Raw genomic sequence first — 19,622 nt, 5'->3', positions numbered from 1 at the left:
ATTCAAGGCTGTGGTAGCTTTTGTCTGGTTCGATCAGGCTTCGAAAAGACCTTTTGTGCCAAAGTGTTTGAAGCCGAAGCAGCTTCTTAACTCTAATTCTAACTTTGTTTCAACAGGTTAGAGGATTCCAGGTAAGCAGGCAGGATCTTAAACCAGCTAAACAACTACCAGCTAAAAAAAGCAGGTAGTCGCTAGTGAACATAATTATTCTTTGTCGCAGGCACTGAGAAAGTTGACGTTCCGCACCATCGTTCTTCCGTGGCAGGTTGACCTAACCGTCTTTTCCTGCTGGTTCATTCATGCTGTAAAATTTGTTGTAATTCAAGACGCACAAATTTTACCTGTTGCTTCTACGGTCTTTGAATCTTTTGGCAATTCCTCTAATAATAACATTTCCCGACCATCATGCTGAGATCACAACTGCAGTTATGGCTACTGTTAATGTGGTTTTCTGCTGAAGCGGTACAGTGCTATGTACGAATAGCCAATGGCCTACAAACTCCATCCGCTTTTCAGCAATCCGTCTCACGTAAGTCAGCCGTTACTCCGTGGCTTGATTATTGGCTGGCGCTGTTAAACTGCGAAACTGTTGATTGCAGAAATCAACGATACGCTGGTCACGTTCAGCTTGTGTTCCGATAAAAACAGCACCGAACGATCGGCTATGTATCGACTACCACAGTTGGATGGCGAGGGTGTGATGTTCTATGTACAGCGAAAGAATGCTCCTTTGGATCTGGTTGATCTGGAAATTAAGTCCGTTTGAGCAGCTCTTCGCGCTCCCGGATCGTATGGGCTACCATCGGGTGACCATTCACTCTGCCAATCTCTCGGTGCCGGAATTGGAGTCTGCTTTAAATCATGCATGGAAAGCACAATTCGGTAAAATGCAGAAGACACTTATAAACCTGCAATTAATGACAATATTCCCTTTTCACCACATATGAGTTCTTGAAGCTCAACCTAATGGTTCTAACTTCTATGTTCATATTAAGCGTACGACGTAAGTTGTCTGAGCGGAGAGAAAGAAACCGGTTTTAATTTTTGTGCGAACAAAGTGTAGATCCGCTTAGCCTTTGAAATGTTAGTCAGGCGGAAAGAAAATAAACTCCTAGATTACATGTGCAAGCATCAAGAATCGTTTACACAATTTATCATGCTTACAGATGAGTACGCCAATAGTTCGAGTGCATTGCCGACCGACGCGCCGCATGCCCGTCTAGTGACCTTTCTGAATTCCGGGGATACGTTGACCGTCGCAGGGTATTTTTACTGTGTAACGAAGTGCCGTGCATTTTGCGCTGTTTGTTCGAACTGTCAGTTAAAAGTATTGCGGTTCCAAATTATTGCAGGTTGCCGGTTGCGCGCCTACTTTACACCTTTACACTATCGTCATGTCTAATGTCTCAAGCCTGGGCGGTGCTAAAGCGAAGCCATCTACGCCTGCGATGACGAAACGCCGAATTACTCATCCAACTAAGGAGACATTTATGTCTAATATCTCAAACCTGATCGCTATCAAAACGGAGTCATCTGGGAGCGCGCTGCCAAGACTACGCATTCCCCATCCAAATAAGGGGACATTTATGCAGAAGCTGTTGGAAAAGGGTGTGCGTGTCTACGATCAGGCAGTTGTTCCGGCTGTGCCGTTTGTTTTCCGAATTCCTCCAAATCAGTTGAATTTGGACATTCTACGAATAGAAAGCAGTGTCCAGAATCTCCTTCAGCTAGACGCTCTATTTAACCGAGACCCACTGAGCTCAGAGTCAGACTGCAGTCACAACGCTGCCGTGCGCATTGCCGGCGCGACCCCACGTGTTGCCTTGCCCAGCACCCAGTCTTATGGTCCGTATCCGAATTCGTACGTAGCTTCGAACAACAAGCCGTCACTTAATACCACGTAGTTTAACATTTTGTTCTTTTTTCTATAAGCACGGAAGTACACAACAGCTGGCCATGATTTGTAATTTTCTCTTTTTGAAAGGTCGAACATGACAATCGTGAACTGCGCCGTCTTCGGGCAGGGGATAAAAGGTGGCAGTGGCACCTGCCACTGGCAACTGCCACCGGCAGTGGCAGTTGCCACTACGCGTACTGGCAAGCGATAAAACGTGGCAACAGTTAAAAATTCGAAAATCAAGATACCGAAGGAAGGCACCACTTTTCTCCTTATTAACAGCTCAAAGATCCTTAAACTCTTGAAAGCGGGCACGTGCATGGTCCACGTCAAGTATGGTGAATCCTGATTATAAAAAACATTCTTTGTGCGAATTAGTACGAGGGGTACCGAACCTAGTGTTCGCTCAGGGTTTGTCCACAAAAGATAAAAAACGAAAACAAACGGAATTAAAAATATTGCACACCGAGTAAATCCGTGTCCGGGTGTCCCTTCATTTTATCCACCACTCATTTCGTCTACCACTCATTTCGTCCACCATTCATTTTGTCCACCGTACATTTTGTCCACCATACGGTTCGATTCACACTACCGCACCTACTTCGGTAGGTCTGACGCAACCGTCAACACTACTGAAAACGACTACAGTGCTTTAGGTTTTCTTAGGTTTCCGCAACTCATTCATTGGTTTTTTTAGGAAACGATTACAACATTATGCAACACACATTATTACAGCACCAAACATTATGCTGAAGACAATTACAATGCTCTAGGTTTTCTCAGGATTTCTTGGGTTTCTTAGGTAATTCTTATGTAATTGTAGATTTCTTATGTGCTGGTTTTCTTAGGTTTTAATGGTTTTTTTTTCGGTTTAAACGGTTCTCTGCTGTTTAATTGCGTAAATAATTAGTGGACAAAGTGAGTGGTGGACGAAATGAATGGTAGACAAAGTGAATGGTGGACGAAATAATAGGAAGCCGAGTAAATCTGTAGTACCTAGTGACTACCTACAGCGTAGATTCATAAAGAATTAAATCCAGACGCGCTCTTTGTTTGGCAGAGTCAACCGAGCAGGCCTTTACCTTTTCGTTGTCTAATAGTTTGTTAGGCGTAATGGAAGACTTTGAGGACTTTAAGCCGGTGTTGGGCACTTCAATGCGGCCACCGTCACATCTGCCACATCCATCAATGGACAGAAACGCTTGCAATTCGGCTTGCATTGTGTCTGCCGTGGCATTGGAGTCTGACTCGCATAGACAAAACATTTTTTAAGCCTTTTATGACTTTTTAATTTTTTTTATGGTTTCTTGCGCTTTTTGCGTTCCTTACAATTCTTAGGGTTTTTAGGTTTGCATAGAGTTATTGGTTTGTTTGTTTTTAGAAAGCCTAAGAAATCCAAGAAACAAAGAAATTTAAAATTAAGAAAACCCTAACATAACGATAAAAATTAACAAGACCAATTTTAATAGTCTGTCTCTGTTTAGTAGTCAGCGTCAGACTCAGCCCTACAGCCACGCGCCTGTAGCTTAGCTTTTCATTATGTGTAATGTAGTATCCAAAATCAAACGATTTCTGGAGATAGCTTGCTCTTAGCTGAATGCTTTACCGTCGCATTATAATTACGATACCTTGCATTACCGCGCTTCGATCGTGAGCGACACTGATTCTGAGTGAATTCTGTGACAGCTGCGTCTCCAAAACAGCGTTGCAGCGTTACCGCGCTTCGATCGTGAGCGACACTGATTCTGAGTGAATTCTGTGACAGCTGCGTCTCCAAAACAGCACTCATTTAATACTCCCAAAAACTTATCGTTGGATGGCAAAACTGTCTCAAGCTGATTCTGAATTTTTAACAGTTGCCACGTTTTATCGCTTGCCAGAACGCGTTGTGGCAACTGCCACTGCCGGTGGCAGTTGCCAGTGGCAGGTGCCACTGCCACCTTTTATCCCCTGCCCCGTCTTCGTAGAGGGAACAATATATGCGCAATCACAGCATATACAAGGACTCCCTTCTATCGGCGATCCAGAATTTTCATTCCGTTTATTCGCTTCGGAGACGGTTAACATGCAACGTTTGCCTGACATACAGAAACAAATAGGTTGCCAACTGGAAAGCGGATTAAGTGACGACCGTCCCCTGGGATCCATCTGGCCTAATTCCAAAATTTCCCGTAACCTGTGTTTATTTAACATTTTTATTTGCATAAAAGTTTGTTTTGTATTTCACACAAAGAGCGACAGCCGAAGGCGGTGACGGTGATACTGTGGAATCCGGACGTGGAGAACGGTACCGCCATCCATTTTTTTGTCCGCGTGGTTGATCAAGATGACCAGGCGATTGATCTGGACTCCCGGATGCTGTATGCGGACGGAATATACGCGCGGCTGGAAGCCGGGCGGTATTTCCTTAAAGAAGAGCAGACGATTTTCGGGCCCCCTGACGGTATTCTATCCCGCACACCACCCGCCCTCAAAAACGACACCGAGTGGGAGGTCTTTCAAACGGACTGCAAAGAGGGACGGAAATTCTGGGATTTTAAACACTCTGGCTGTCCGTTACGCGACACTTTTACGCTGTATTATCTGACACCACCCAATCAGAAACTGGTAGGGCATAGCGACCGTTCATTTTATTGAACATCATATACTGTAGCCGCTCGATCAAGTGGCACCACAGGGTTGGTGTGCGAAAAACAGCACACAGCAGCGTGTGCACGCTCATGCGCTTTGCAAGCACGGGCTGTGTACATTTTGCAAGTGCTGATTTCCCGTACACAGACTCTGTGGTGCCACTTGATCGAGCCGCTACAGTAACACTTACATGAAATAGTTATGGCTATGGCTATTTTGCCGCAGTATGACAATAAGGGTCTAAATAGCCCTCAGGCTATTTTGCCGCACACTGCGTCAGAATAGCCAGTTGGCTATTTTGCCGCACTATGGTTTGCGAAATAGCTTGTTGGCTATTTTACCACACACTGCGTTAAAATAGCTAGCCAGCTATTTTGCCGCACTCTTGCAACTGCAATGAAGCAAGTCGGGGGACCGAAACATCTTCCCGCGTGTATGCTAGTGCCAGAAACCACCTTTAAGCGCATCACTGGTGCAACCGGGGAACAAAAATTGTACATCACAATTATATTCATTCATACCACAATTTGCATTTACCAGCCAGCGCGACAACAACGACAAAGAACGCTATGCCGGACTTTTTCCAAAAACTCACACAAACAGTAAACAGCGACACCAAAAGAGCGCGAAAAACGGATGCAGGGAGTATTGCTATGAAACGTGCATATGGTCACCGGCATGTGGTCAAGCAATAAAAGCGGCAGTCCGTGTGAACGGCGTCTTGCGTGTACACCCGGCTAAAACGTCTGGGCAAGCAAACACGTTCGGCGGACGTGTTCGTCATTAAGCCGACCAAAGCGCTGGGACAGAAGAAGACCACTATAAGTGTTGCTAATTTCAGAGACCGCACACTCGAGGCGGTTGACACCTCTTGTGGCTTGCTCTATCGCCTGCACGCAGGTGGCCACGCCACCCGTGACGTAGAGCTAATCGCAAGACCACTAAGTACGTGACGTCACACTGGTCAGCAACGTAGCATAGGGCCATAGCGAGCTATTGCTAAACCTGAGCTCTAGCAGACCTGACCAGCATCGACCCGCGATCCAGATCCGGTTCATAACCGAAAGAAGTTCCGGTCTAGACTAAAACCAAAGATTTTACTAAGTTCCAGTACCATGGGCCCAACTCACAGCGCCTTGGCCAAGGTGATGCCATACACCGGTTGGTGAATCTAAAAACCACCAAAACCCCAATCGCACCCCTCAAATTCGCGATTTTACCGACAAGAACCAGGAGATTACCGGTTAATACAGGGTCATCCCGATGACTAGATTATCAGTGAAAAGTGACCCAATAGCGACCACAACAACCCGGTTTGGAACCTCGCAGTCGGCGCGGAGGCCGAAATCAACGGCGCCGATGGCAAAAATATCGCCATCGTTCCGGATGTTCGAGCCGTCGGGACCCAGGAGCGGGAGGACACCGTCGCCAGTAGATTAGCTCGACGCTACTATGCCACCCAGTCAAATAATAACGCGTCCTCTCGGTGTCTCGGTTCCTCGAGGGCTGCGTCGGACTTCGGAGACCCAGGCAGCATACGGACTCCGAGCTTACCGGCATATGGGGCACCACAGGCGAACCGTGATGTGACGGATGCCATTAGAAGACACAGCACACCGTAAACCGGTAAACAGACATGCCGACAGCCCACTATGGACTGCGACGAACCTCACCGAATCATCATGTTAATTTAACACATCCCAAATTGGGGATGTGATGAACTTAATTTGCCGCAGATTGCGGCCTCTAGCCACAACCTACTACCTACCCAAACGATCCCTGCACATACGAATTTCAAGTCTGGCCCCCTACGAATCATCGACCGCAGTTTCCGCCGGAGGTAATCGAACAAAAATGCCTGGTTTCCACAGTGATCACAAGTCCGGCTTAGGGGTATGCAGGTAGATATGTAACCTGGACATTTGTTGACTGATGGTCAAACGAGAACTATATTTCCGGACCGGGATTACTCCTGAAGAGATACCTCCTTATTTGTCCCGGCAGAACGACAGGTTTTATCCTCCATCACTCAGAAGGATGTTCATAACAGGGAAATTATATAATCGACTCGTAACGATCGGATTGAAATAGTCATACCTAGCATACCAGCTGTTAACGGGACCTTGAGCTAATGTCACACTACCCGTTATAGAAACAGTATTCGTACGGTACGAGCGAAGAACTCCGAACGGTGGAGCTTGGACCCGACCAAAGCCAAAAAGCCCCGGAAGTATGGACCCAGACTCGGATCAACCGAGAATACCCCACACAGGTCCTGGAAGCCAGTGATCCTAGACAATCACGATTTCTTACCGGACTGGATATGTAGTTCGAGATGCCGGCTGTTAGTGGGACCCTCACGCGGAGTAACCTGGTGGTTGAAGTGAACCTACGGGCTTTGCTCGGATGAAACCGTAAAACACAGCGCTACAACCATCAGGCACGCTGCAGATAGCTCCAGATAGGAATTTTCGTGCTGCCTGTTTGCTGCAGTTTAGTGACTTCCCAGTAAAGCTGTTTACAATTGTTAGCCTCTATGTTGTGCTGCTGATAACAGTACTGAATGCTGGACTAAAACCTTCGAAGCATGGCTTTTTTGAAAATGAATTTTAATTCGACTAACAGTGACACATTTTGAGCTGGAGTGTTTGGTTGCTCTGTAACGCTCTGTAAGATTCTGCTTTAAGTAAGTAACGCTATTTTAAAGAACTTCCAGCACTTTACCGCACAGAGCGCCTTGAAATACGCGGCGACTGGCGATACAGGCTGCAATAATGGTGTGGCAAAATAGCCAACTGACTATTTTGCCTACCATAGTGCGACAAAATAGCTGAGCAGCTATTTTAACGCAGTGTGCGGTAAAACAGCCAACAAGCTGTTTCGCCCACCCTAGTGCGGCAAAATAGCCAAATGGCTATTTAGCCACAAACACTGCGGCAAAATAGCCACTTCGAATAGTTATTTACATAGTACTTTACTAAATTGTCAAAATAATAATGCTCTTTTGTAGTCAAGTGAAGCCATAATGGATAATGTTACCAGAGCGCTGTCCGCCAACAATCCCGCGACACTTGAGGGCGTTCAATACAACATTAGGATAACAAATCTGACGGAACTGTCTGCGCTTCGCACAACACGAGGGTGCTCACCTAGAATAAAGTGCATCGTGGTTATGATAAATTAATTCAATTTAATAACCAATAGGTACACGATCACCCGCTGCGACATGGCCGTCACGGCGTCCGACTTGACGAAAGGCCGCATCGAGCACGTCTGGCGATTTGCAGATTTCTTGTAAGGCCACTGAATGTTCGACAAACGTGAACGCCTTTCACCCAGCCAGTATCTCGCATTGTTAGGTACACCGTCGAGCTGAAAAACGTATTTCGCGTCTACCCAGATCCACCAATCAATTATCAACTCCTGCCGGCTTTCGAGAATTTCCTCAAAATCTCCTTTCCAGTCGATGGTAAGGAGAATTTACAGTCTTTCTTACAAAGTGAAATTAGTTTCACAAATATGTTCTGATTATTGCGTGATCAAACGCTTTGCTTGTTAGAAGTCCACATCTGGAACCCTACTCTCAATAGCACCGCCATTAATTTCCTGTTTATCCGCAATGGAGCCACGGTGGATCCCACGGATGAGCTGGGAGAATATACCTATGTTTTCCTGCTGCGCCGGAGATTATCCCCACATACATTAGCCGCTAATCTCAATCCTCTGGTACCCGGTGTGCGCTTCACCCCTAAAAAGATATCCAACATAACAGCACCGAATTGCTTTAACCAGTCTCTCCCCGGGTCAACCGGTTGTCCCTTGCCCCGCACGTTTGCACTGTATTTAATGAAAATTGAACCGGAATTCACTCAGTCTACCGAAAAACCAACGGATGTGAGCGGATGGAATTTGGTAATATAAATCAATATCTTATAGACTTATACAAGCACCATCGATCCAAGCACGTCACCGTAGAATCGTTATTACAGAATGCGGAAGCCGTTCTTGCGGCGGTTGATAAAGCGTTTACCGATTCCAATCCGATAACCGTGGATGATCTGTATTTAAACGTCACACTAACCGGACATTCCGCTGATTTTGTGCTGCCTAAAGGGCAAGTTTTCTGCAAGATACAACTTGCACAGTAACTTATACTGTATTTCGGCATGCTGGCGGTTACAGCGTACCAATGACCCATAAATAATATAAGGCAATATGTATTTCTACAGGGAAACGGTGGATAAGTTTGAGTTTAACCTAACTTATCCGGAAATGGACTCTGAAAAATATTGGAATCTCTGGCGTTTTCCTGATAACGTAACATTGGAAGCGTATTTGCGGAACAATGCCAGCGCTGTTCTCGTCAAACAGGAATTCTAAGGACACCACGAAAACTGTTATTAAGTGAATTTCGATGGTGCAGGACTGCAGCCGCACAAACATAGCACTTGTACTATGATTACTGAAGGTATCGGAGATACGGTTCAAAACCGTCTGGACCGTCTGGTTGTGTAAACTATAAATGCATCCACTGATTTCGTGTGTGGTGAATTTCCGGAATATTAGAGAATCCCAGAAAAAGACCTCGAGAGACAGCATAACAGACCTGTAACTCAGGAAAAGGATAAGCGCAACAGTTTACCAGATTAACATTATACTTCGTGTTTTCTCGTATTTTGCTCGCTTTAAGTTTACGTTTTCATGTTTTGCTCACGCATCGCAAAACAAACGCAATTAAGAGCAGTACAAAATCCTGCAAAGAATCCCAAACGGTTTAATATTACATATTTCACCACCGTGGCCTAAAGCCGATTTTGACAATGTTAATCCTCTTCTCCTTTAAAAATAGAACAAGATCTCTGGACGATGTATTTTTCTTTGAGGTGTCGATTGTCGATGAGTAGCTTGGTGTACAATAACTTCTATAGAATTTTGTGCTGAATTGTAGACGACAGTTACTGCGAGCCGGCACTGTAGGTACACTGTAAAAAAAATTTCATGAGTATCAACCACCCGCATTTTTCTTAACGTTAAATTATATTTTGACCACAATAAAATTAAAATTTATATAGAGAATAATAATTATTTATTATTACGTATTTGCTGAAATCGATGCTCTATTACGGTTCAATAAATTTTTGTTACGGTGGAACGGATCACATGTACCGTTGCCGATTTCCAGACGCAGTGACTGGATTTGACTACAGCTGGTGCCAAATTCTCAAAGTCATTAATTATCCAAGATTTTGAGCAGATTATGCACTGCAATTATACTGTCTTCGCTAAAACAGGCTGCAGACAAACGTGAAAGCCGGAACAAAAACGCTTTTTCCATGAGTCGGTTTGCTCGTTTGTACGGACTGTATTCCGTTTTCAACTACAACGGCCGGTCGAACCGGTTGCTGTGGTTCTAAATCAGCAGGCAATCCAGCATGCGTACCATCCATCTTACACAAATTATCATAATTATCAGCAGGGCCTAAAAACTTGTGCTTACATAGCACAAAATGTGCGCACATAAAGGTGCGTGTGCTCACATAGATTGGAACTTGTGCTTGAAAACTGTCAATACTCCCCCCTTCTGTGTAATTAACCGGCTTCTAAATTGATTTTTTACTTTTTTTTTTTGAGGGAACAAAAAATTTCGCAAACAAACAAGAAAAAGCTACAAGCCAATGCGTGCAACGTTAAATTTCAGTGGGAGATGTGGCAGTGGGCATGTCTTATACATAGTAATCACACTTCTTTCGCTGCAGAACTTTCGTGCACAATAGTGGTCTTGTTGACCGTAGTAACATCACCCGCGCTGTTTCCGTTAGCACTTATACAGTAAATGTTTTTCGTACGCAGTTTGTAGCGTGCATAGGGTCGTATAATACTGAAAAGCAATCTTTAATCAGCAAACCCAGAGAAATGGTTACGTTGTCTTAGTTGACCTCCAGTTGGCAGGGTCGGGTGGAAAATCTAAAATTTACGCAAGCCGCGCATTTGCTCGCGGTGACTGTGTCATTTCCTGGACAAGTATCGTATGCTTCAACTTTCACGGGGATGATCTTGTAGTCATCTCAGAGAACGACCTTTCTGGCCAGACATGCGGTATTCTAAGGGTTGTTCCAGCAACAATGTGTTCATTTACAGAGAGAGTTTAAGAGGGAATGCCACCTGCGTAATGGAAACTATAGGGATCTTGTTATAGCCACATTTATTACTACATTTTTCGAAATTGCTAATCTACTTTTTTCTCATTTCCGCTGTTGGATTCATCCTACGAAACAGCATTATTACTAAGTTCAACAAATGCACAGTAGTGCATTTGAGTTATAGCCAGAAGTATGGTTACTTTAAAACTTGCCCAGTGTCTACTGTATAAATGATAACGTTTAAACGTGGTGGGTAGTGGCGCATATATACAGATATCTACCTGTCGATAGTTTTACAGCTGCTAGTCGCAGCACTTGGAATGTCAGTCAACCATTAGAATATCTTAACGATCAAGCTCGAGGTTATTTTAGTTTACTTCCTCTTTATCAAAGACCCGTTCGCCTGGTCCAAAACGGACACCATTGCTGAATGTCAACCGTAAGGTCATCAATGCAGCCTGGCCCCTGCCATGTTTAGAGTACGGGATAAAACGAATCGCAACACAAAACCTTCGCTAGTTTTATATATATTATATACATCTATTCAACAAATTTGACAAACCGAAATATTTCTGAAAAAAGAACGTAAATTTATTGGATTTCTTGTATTTTCTTGTCAAAAAGCACCGTCGGCTTCGCGCTTCGCGCGAGGCTTTAATGCAGACTCAAAGCATTCACGAAAAAATCCATTGTAGTACTGACAAACCATTTGCACAAAAAAACGAACAACTTCGCCTTTTCACAGCTCACTTTTTTTGCAATAACTGTCAGTTTTACTAGATACGCATGTCCCTAAAATTTTCTGTGAATTTACCAACGCGAATTCTATCTGCATACACACTCGTGCGTCGTGGCTATGTCAGTAAGTATGAAAATACATAGCAAATAATCAATACCCCCCTCTTTGCGAAATTAAGTGTGCTCACATAGATTTTGAAGATTTTAGGCTCTGATTATCAGTCTTATACAACCGCCACTTGTCAGCTATAACGACCATCCAGAATAAACAAAAACCCTGCAGCGGTGAAAACATAATCGCTTCGCCGATATAAACCGGCGTTTTCACTTGAGTTTCCAAGATTATCTTGGTGTCGATTTCACCGTTGGACGTCCTCGTTTTCTGTATTGCAATACCATGGCAAAGCTGATCGGAATGGTCGTCGTTTTAAGCGGTAAGAAAAACTTCATCTAAGCAAGAAAACGTTTCGCTGGTTTACGCTTTATAATGAAAAATTAGTTAATCAAGTAGTTAGCTAGTTATTTAGACAGCAGTTAACAAGTTGGTCAGTAAGCCACTACACTGATCTTATTGCAGTCTGTGCTACGGCACTGGTGGATAGTGCGACGCCGGTGGCTTACGTTTGCCGGTTTTACAGTAATGGTGAAAAAGGCTGCCAGAAGAAATGCGCAGCCGCATCGAATGCGGACACCGACAAATTAATCAAGGCCCGCCCGGCATCCAATGATATTCCGCAAAAACAGATAGACGACATCAAGATCGATCCTCTCCTCTCCTATAAGTGCAGCGATTCCCCCGTCACCAGCAAATGGGACATCAAATCCAAGCAAGACTTTGGTAAGTCGAAATTGGGCAGACTGCGAGTAGTATTCAATTAGAATAAATTATTAATAATTATTCTAAATTAAAAATTATTAGCCATTATTACAAATCATTCATAAACCAGCGTCGGTAAAACCGGCTATTTTAAACTACGAAAATCCCCATAAATTATTTACAGTCATCCTAATTTACGACTACTGACTGTACTACTGACTATAAAATACTTTGTGTATCAGTTACTGCGGCCTGCCGCCGATTATTAATTCATTACTGCATGTTCTTACAGCCGTGACGTTTACCGATACTTTGAAAGATGTGCCCAAGAACAAAAAGACATACTTGGGCTCGTGCGCTTTTGACAACGACAAAGCCAAAGGTTGGAACTGCCGTGGTCTATCCATTGACACGTCCGCCGGGAAGACGTATATTGGTGCTCAGACACACTCCGATAACCTGCGCGGTATTAAAGGAAAGCCATCGTGGAAAGTGACCGGGAATGGTATGAAAAATTCGTTGCATCGTATCCACAAAAATTTATAAATGGTTATACATGTGCTGACTGGCTTTTTTTTTGCAGATGATGTACAGTTTATAGATAATTAATGGATTCGGCAACTAAAATCTCCATTGATGTGATCGAATACCCCAGGCCGCCGCTTTCTTGGAGCTTAGAAAAAAACTACAATTACTGCTGCGAAATCGCTGGTGTATGTCCTCTGCTGATGCGAGTACATCGCTTTTCCATAACTTGGCTGTTACACAAATAGCTTGTGTGTGTATGTCCAGGATAAAATAAACCAATTACTTTATTTTGAATCAAAAATTAAATTCGTCATTACCGGTGCTACTACATAGAGCAGAGTTGTATCCTTGTATGTACCGAGGAAACTGTTGAGAAGAAGAGCGGCTCGATCTCGCAGCACACGAATGGCAAATCTTCGCGATAAGCGTGATTTTCTGTGGCTGTTTGTTGGCACAATCATATATTCAGAAATTCCGGGGTTTAACTAAATTTTCGTATGGTCTTGTCGTACATAAGGCCTTGTTCTACACGTCGTTGACTAGTTGTTCTGCGCAACGATGCTCATGCTCGTGGTGGAAGGCATCCCAATGGTCAGTTAGACCCCTAATTAGTGGTTTGTTTTTGTTTTATAAAATTTAATTGTATTAATTTATCACCAACACAGAAACCTTACAGTAGCAAGACATCAGCACGTGCGCCAGGTTTACTGGCGCTGAAAATAGTTTTTAAGGATGTCACACTCTTTGACATGCGGTTTTTTTGCTCACCTGCTGCAGTTTTTATCATATAATTATGGCTGCAAGGGTTTTCTTTTTATACTTACACATGTGTATACATTGAAGAAGCGCGGCTGTATCAGATGACGGTATGTTCAGGTTTTTTTGTGCTTCCATTGAGGGAAAAGACCTTTTGTATCAAAGCATTTAAAAGCCGAAACGGCTTCGTTGTACTGACTGCCGCACACGACAAAGGTTAGATAACAAGGCAAAGTCTTAAACCGGCTGCTGAAAGCTGTGAAAGCGATCACGATAAGAAATCTGGCAATTGGACTCTTTTGTCGCTGTCAGTGGGAAAGTTGGCGTTATGCACAGTCATGTTCGTCCTACATACCGTTTCAATATTTTGTCCTACCTGTTCACAATCAGTCCTGCTACAAATCGGGCATTGCCAATACCACCATGGTAAGGCTCAAATAGCAGCATTCACATATAAACAGCGTATTAATTGTACTTTGTTGTTCTACGATCGCGTCGGCGTTTTACTGTTCTTAATCCCCGAATCATCATGTTCATGTTACGATGTCCGTTGCTACTGCTGATGTTAGCGGCAGTAGTGCAGTGCCATGTACGAACCGCAAACAACCTAAAAATTCCATCCGCTCATCAGCAGTCCGCCTTACGTAAGCGAATCTTCACTCAGCTGTGTGCTGATTGGCTGCACTATTTATTTTTTTCATAAAATCTCTTGGCTGTAGTCATCAACGACACCCGCATCGCGTTCAGCTTGTGTTCCGAGAACAACACAGCACAGTCGTCAGGTACAGCGAAAACGGCGGTAAACACACTGCCGCAACTGGATGGCGAGGGCGTCGGGTTCTATGTGCAGCGGAACAACGTGCCTCTCGCTTTGCAACTGATTTGGCAGCTGAGTGCGTTTGAGAAACTGATTACGCTACCACCGTATCGTATGGGCTACCACGGAGTGACAGTTCACTCGATGAATCTCTCGGTGTCGGAAATCGAGGCTGCTCTGAACTATGCATGGAAGTCGGCCTTCGGTAAAGAATTACAGTAACACACGGTTAACCAAATTTATTAGTTTTGCAGGGGATTTTAGCTTATAAGGTCGTTTTTGCTATAGGCCTTCTTAAGTTTCTGTGGGTTTTGAATTTGTTCGACTTTTTTAAGGAACTTCTGGAAGCTTAAAAACAACCTTAAAAATCTTAGAAGCTTTACAAACTTAAAAAGTCGAAAGAGCGTAAGGCTTAACCTAAAACCTCAGAAACTAAGAAATGAGTTTACAAATCCAAGTTAAGGAATATGATTTGAAAATTAGTAATGCTGCTTTAAAATATCCAATCCCAAGTTAAACAATCCAAACCTACTTAGTCAAGTAATACAGTTTCAAGTTTTCACTAATGCAAATCCATACCCGAAATCCAGCGTGGCCCACATTTAGCACAAGAATGCCTTTCTAATCATAGTCACCATATTTACAGACGAATACGCCGCGAGTCCGAGTGCATCACCCACCGACTCACCGCACGTACGCTTAGTGACCTTTCTTAATTCCGGGGACACGTTGACCGTGACCGGGTATTTGCGTAACGAAATGTGTCGTATTTTCGGTTTATCACGCAGAATGTACTGCCAGGTTAGAAGAAACTTTGGGTGCAATATTATTGCAGGTTGCCGGTGGCACGCATACTGTACACCATCGTCATGTCAAACGCCTCCAATCAGACTGATGGTGCTCGGTGGTCGTCTGAGAGCAGGATTCCAAGATTGCGAATATCACCTCCGCACCAGGAACAGTTCATAGAGAAACTGTCGGAGAAAGGCATTAATGTCTACGATCAGACCGTAATTTGGGCTGTGAAAGCTCTGATACGAGACCCTCCAAGCCCGCTTAATCTGGACCGTATCCGAGGCGACGCACAGCGCAACATGGAAGCTATGCCCAACGGCTCAGATCCACCGTGTGTGCAAAGGGGGAAAGTGGACGTGCGCATTGCCGGCATACATCCACGCGTGCGCTTGCCTGACACCCAGCCTCAGGGTCCTTATAAAACCGGGTAGGTTGCATTGTTCGTTACCTCACAAACTAAGCGAGACGGCCCATTACATCGCACGCATCCCAGGAGACGACTGTAGTTGTTTCTCTGATATCTGAAAATGAATTGTGCAAGTTTCGGAATTTATTGTATCCACCTTCATTTATAATAATTTTTTAAATGTTAAATATAATACCTATTACAATTCATTGTATAATATCAAAAAGACTTCCAAAAACGTTTGTCGAAATTTATTTAACGTATCGTCGGATGTATTTCGCAATCTGTATTCCGTACCGTCTCTTTTGAAGCGTTCCTTACGTTATTCCCGAATTTTGCACAAAGATCGAAAACTGCTCCTCTTTTTCAGCTCGGATATGACCTACGTCAACTTCGCCCCTTTTGTGGACGATAGGATATACGTGCAGTCCGATTTCCCACAAGTAGGCGAGAAAATCGATAGCGGTTTCTACGCCGCCGATCCGGAATTCTCCTTCCGTCTATATGCACCGGAACCGGTCAACATGCAGCGTCTGCCCAACCTTCAAACGCAGATGGTCCGTCAACTGGAAAGTGGATTAACCAAAGCACGTCTCCTCGCAGCGGCCTGGTCTCACGCCGGGCTTTTCCGTAAATAAGTTTTTCAATTTTTATTTCACAATTTTTTTATATGCTCATTTCGGTACTTCTAAAAAAGAAAAAGCCGTACAACCGTTTTGTATTTACCATAGCGGAGATCCTGCCGAAGAAGGTGGTGGTGATATTGTGGAATCCGGACGTGGAGAACGGTACCGCCATCAATTTCTTTGTCCGCATGACGGATCAGTACGACCGGTATACTGATCTGGATTCCCGAATGTTATATGCGGACGGGCTATACGAACGGCTGGAAGCCGGGCGGTACTATCTTAAAGAAGAACAGACGAATTTCGGGCCTGCTGACGGCATTCTGTCCCGCACACCACCCGCCCGTAGAAACGACACCGAGTGGGAGGCCTTTCAAGCGGACTGCAAAGAGGGACGGAAATTCTTTGATTTCACATACTCTGGCTGCCCGTTACGTGATGCTTTTGCGCTGCATTACCTGGCACCACCAAATCAAACACTGGTATAGAATTTCAATCATTAACTGCCTTGAACATTAGTATACATTACTATCAATACATGGACGTTTTTTCCTTCGACAATTTCACTACTGGGATTCGCGTACCGGGCACCAGAGGCACGGTATTCTCCATGTTGGTCTGCATAACAAAAACTTTACAATTTCATTACGTGATAAGTACTGTTTTTATACAACCTTGTACACGAGATTCAGGAAAAAAATAGCAGGTTATTTACTGTGGCACAACGCAGGGAGTACCGTGTCTCTGGTGTCCGGTAGCGAATCCATATTGTGAAAGTTTCGCAAATGCAAAAAACGTCAAGTTTTATAACTATTATCATGCATTTTAAAATTGATGCTCTAGTAGTTGTTAGTTAATAATTTTTCCTTAATTTGCGTTTGTGATTAATTATATCCCTTTGCAGTCCAATGAAAGCATTCTGTCAGAGGTCACCAGCGCGTTGTCCGCAAGTAATCCAGTAAAACTGGAGGGAATACAATATCAGATTACCATAACGAGCCGCACGGAACTTAAGGAGTTGCGAACCGTGCGAGGGTACTCCGCTTTTGCTAAATTGTGCCATGGTTGGAATTAAATCAGTTAGCGTTTACTTTACCAATAGGTACACGGTCACCCGCTTCGACATTGCTGTTACGGCGCCCATCTCGACCCGAGGTCGCATCGAGCACATATGGCGGTTTGCTGACTTCCAGTTACGCGACTGCATATTGTACGTGAACTCATCGCATACCATAATTTAAACGCCCGATTTATTGTAGGAACACCGTCCAGTTAAACGACATGTATCTCTTTCGTGTCTACCCGGATCCGCCGATCAATTATCAGCTATTGCCGGCTTTTGAAAAGTTCATCCAACTTTGGTTAACTGATGGTAAGGCTGGTAAGAAATCAGTCATAGTACATAGCTGGGTTTAATTCTTGGAATGATTGGTTTACGTACGCACGCAGCGATACTCGGCTTCAGGTGTTAGACGCCCATCTTCTAGAAACTCTGCTATAAAAAACATATATGAAGGCTTCATATATGTTTTTTCGCTTCATAATGAAGCGATCCTAAATCAAACAATTTCTGGCAATATTACAAAGAACTGATTTACTTATGAATATTTAATTCATATTTATTGAACTATCAGCGATTATTAAAGCTTCGTCCTAATAATTATTGATTTTCAATTGTAAACTTTGGAAATTCGAAGAAAACATCTGCTCTTGATTAAGGATGGTTTTCATAGAAACTGGTGAAGCATAGCTTCATGATTATCGGATATTAACTTGCCTTTTGCGTTTATAACTCTTTGTCCGTGCGCACATAAATTAATGGTTTCTAGGATAATGCATACAAATCTGAAAAGACGATGAGATCTTTTACAGTGTGATAGCGGGTACCGCATAAGCGCCCTTCTTGTTAGATGTCCACGTCTGCAATCCTGTCCTCAACGGCACCGTGATCGACTTTTTGTATATGCGCGATGGAGCCATGGTGGATCCGGCGTCGCTGCTGGGCCAACGAATCTATGATGCCCTGGAGCACCGACAATTCTCCCCACAGACATCAGATCCTATCTCTGCAGCGAAATCTGCCGTCAGCTTCACCCGTCAGCCGAAATCTCGCTTGGCACCGGCAACGTGCGTCAACCAGTCATTACCCGGATCAGCCAGCTGTCCTATACCCCGTACTTTGTCGCTGTATTTGAGAAAAGCTGTAGCAGACTTTTTTCCTCCATCCGCGGAAAGTGAAACGAATGATGGCGGATTATATTTGATAAGGAAACAGTTTTTTCATGCAACAGTAAACCAAGCGTGTCACCTAACGAATTCGGGATTATCTTTCCTTATTTCCAGAATGCCGACGCTGTTCTTGCGGCGGTTGGTAAGGCCTTTGCTGACGCCAATCCGCTAACTGTGGATGATGTGTACTTGAACGTCACACTCACCGGACATTCCGCTGACTTTGTGCTGCCTCAAGGGCAAGTTTTCTATTACAGTCTACAGAATAACGTTTATTTCGGCATCGAATGGCCCATATACAGTAATATATGTATGATTTACAGGGAAACAGTCGAGAAATTCGAGTTTACCTTGACGTATCCGGAAATGGGCACCGACAAATATTGGAATCTCTGGCGAATTCCTGATTACGGAATGATGGACAAGTATTTGCATAACAACGCCAGTGCCGCTCTTGTCAGACAGGAACCATAATGCGTCGATGATAATTAAGTTGCAAATTATATATGCTTAGCTGCACGAAAATTCTTACGCACGATGTGTACTGGTTCTTAGGGATACATTCCAAATCATTTCTCATATTTGAAACACGCAAAAATACTTGTGCAAATTAGCTTAAAGCAAAGTGAGTATTACCGTTCATCGATTACGCGATCACTGTGTACATCAATGTCCCACATGTGTCTTGCATAGCAACTCACTGATTCCGGAAACTACCATTGCAGGCATCCCTGCTTTCCTTCATCGAACATAAAAGTGTGACGCACCCACGAGACCGCCCGCTGCAGACTTTATATTTATCGAAACATGCACTCTTCGTCATATCGGCAAATTCATGATCACCAACGCATTATCCGTCATAAAAAAACATCACACGAAACTGCAGTACAGCCTCCGATGTCTGTATAATATTTTCGGTGCTCTGACTTAAAATCAGCGGACTGCGCCCCTTAACCGCGGGCACTATCGACGCATCCGTATTCTCGACGATTATTTCGTATTTGTGGATCGTGACCTTAATCGTTTTCGGCCGCCTGTGTCTCTGCCTCGGGGCTACTCTGTTGCTCCTCAACCATCTAATCGGAACGCTGAACAGTTTCATGAACACCTGTTCCCACTTCCGAGTTTGGTTAAATGGTGATCTTAGCCGCGGCCGTTTCCATCGCCACTCAATGAACAGGCGTCAGTGCGTGCTTCCAACGGACACGCCGCATCGCAGACGCTTACTTTTTCTCACACGAA

The 19,622-nt window shown here is 44.0% G+C and overlaps 3 protein-coding genes across 4 annotated transcripts; all 3 read left to right on the top strand.

Annotated features, from left to right (window-relative positions):
- The first annotated feature begins 229 nt into the window (after positions 1-229).
- On the top strand, positions 230-9,430 carry LOC129589934 (uncharacterized). The gene is made up of 12 exons (XM_055484869.1): positions 230-529; positions 600-882; positions 1,167-1,263; positions 1,353-1,845; positions 3,865-4,068; positions 4,131-4,504; positions 7,539-7,669; positions 7,733-7,822; positions 7,888-7,997; positions 8,088-8,440; positions 8,518-8,642; positions 8,758-9,430. The coding sequence occupies exons 4-12, from the start codon at positions 1,395-1,397 to the stop codon at positions 8,906-8,908; spliced, it is 1,989 nt and encodes a 662-aa protein (XP_055340844.1). The 5' UTR covers positions 230-529; positions 600-882; positions 1,167-1,263; positions 1,353-1,394; the 3' UTR covers positions 8,909-9,430.
- Positions 9,431-11,766: 2,336 nt separating this feature from the next.
- Positions 11,767-13,055, top strand: LOC129589929 (uncharacterized). The gene is made up of 4 exons (XM_055484862.1): positions 11,767-11,840; positions 11,984-12,244; positions 12,516-12,728; positions 12,807-13,055. The coding sequence occupies exons 1-4, from the start codon at positions 11,804-11,806 to the stop codon at positions 12,830-12,832; spliced, it is 537 nt and encodes a 178-aa protein (XP_055340837.1). The 5' UTR covers positions 11,767-11,803; the 3' UTR covers positions 12,833-13,055.
- Positions 13,056-13,832: 777 nt separating this feature from the next.
- Positions 13,833-18,968, top strand: LOC129589927 (uncharacterized). 2 transcript variants are annotated; one of them, XM_055484860.1, is made up of 11 exons: positions 13,833-14,151; positions 14,227-14,529; positions 14,971-15,067; positions 15,160-15,546; positions 15,896-16,155; positions 16,257-16,633; positions 17,056-17,186; positions 17,254-17,343; positions 17,411-17,523; positions 18,062-18,619; positions 18,704-18,968. In XM_055484860.1, exons 1-10 carry the CDS (start codon positions 14,037-14,039, stop codon positions 18,550-18,552), a joined length of 2,364 nt encoding a protein of 787 aa, XP_055340835.1. In that variant the 5' UTR covers positions 13,833-14,036; the 3' UTR covers positions 18,553-18,619; positions 18,704-18,968. The 2 variants fall into 2 exon arrangements, with proteins under 2 accessions (XP_055340835.1, XP_055340834.1); XM_055484859.1 differs by having other exon boundaries at positions 17,411-17,532.
- Positions 18,969-19,622: the final 654 nt, after the last annotated feature.

This window comes from Paramacrobiotus metropolitanus, unplaced genomic scaffold (assembly GCF_019649055.1).
Source record: "Paramacrobiotus metropolitanus isolate TYO unplaced genomic scaffold, Prichtersi_v1.0 Parri_scaffold0000038, whole genome shotgun sequence".
NCBI classification, from domain to species: Eukaryota; Metazoa; Tardigrada; class Eutardigrada; order Parachela; family Macrobiotidae; genus Paramacrobiotus; species Paramacrobiotus metropolitanus.
This window is presented reverse-complemented; position numbering and strand designations above follow the sequence as displayed.

Coding starts and splice junctions, on each gene's coding strand:
- LOC129589927 (XM_055484859.1), top strand. CDS start 14,037: ATGTTCATGTTACGATGTCCGTTGCTACTGCTGATGTTAGCGGCAGTA. Junction 14,152..14,226: donor TCATCAGCAGTCCGCCTTAC/GTAAGCGAATCT, acceptor TCTTGGCTGTAG/TCATCAACGACACCCGCATC. Junction 17,187..17,253: donor GAGTTGCGAACCGTGCGAGG/GTACTCCGCTTT, acceptor CTTTACCAATAG/GTACACGGTCACCCGCTTCG.
- LOC129589934 (XM_055484869.1), top strand. CDS start 1,395: ATGTCTAATGTCTCAAGCCTGGGCGGTGCTAAAGCGAAGCCATCTACG. Junction 4,505..7,538: donor CACCACCCAATCAGAAACTG/GTAGGGCATAGC, acceptor GCTCTTTTGTAG/TCAAGTGAAGCCATAATGGA. Junction 8,643..8,757: donor GATTTTGTGCTGCCTAAAGG/GCAAGTTTTCTG, acceptor GTATTTCTACAG/GGAAACGGTGGATAAGTTTG.
- LOC129589929 (XM_055484862.1), top strand. CDS start 11,804: ATGGCAAAGCTGATCGGAATGGTCGTCGTTTTAAGCG. Junction 11,841..11,983: donor AATGGTCGTCGTTTTAAGCG/GTAAGAAAAACT, acceptor ATCTTATTGCAG/TCTGTGCTACGGCACTGGTG. Junction 12,729..12,806: donor GTGGAAAGTGACCGGGAATG/GTATGAAAAATT, acceptor TTTTTTTTGCAG/ATGATGTACAGTTTATAGAT.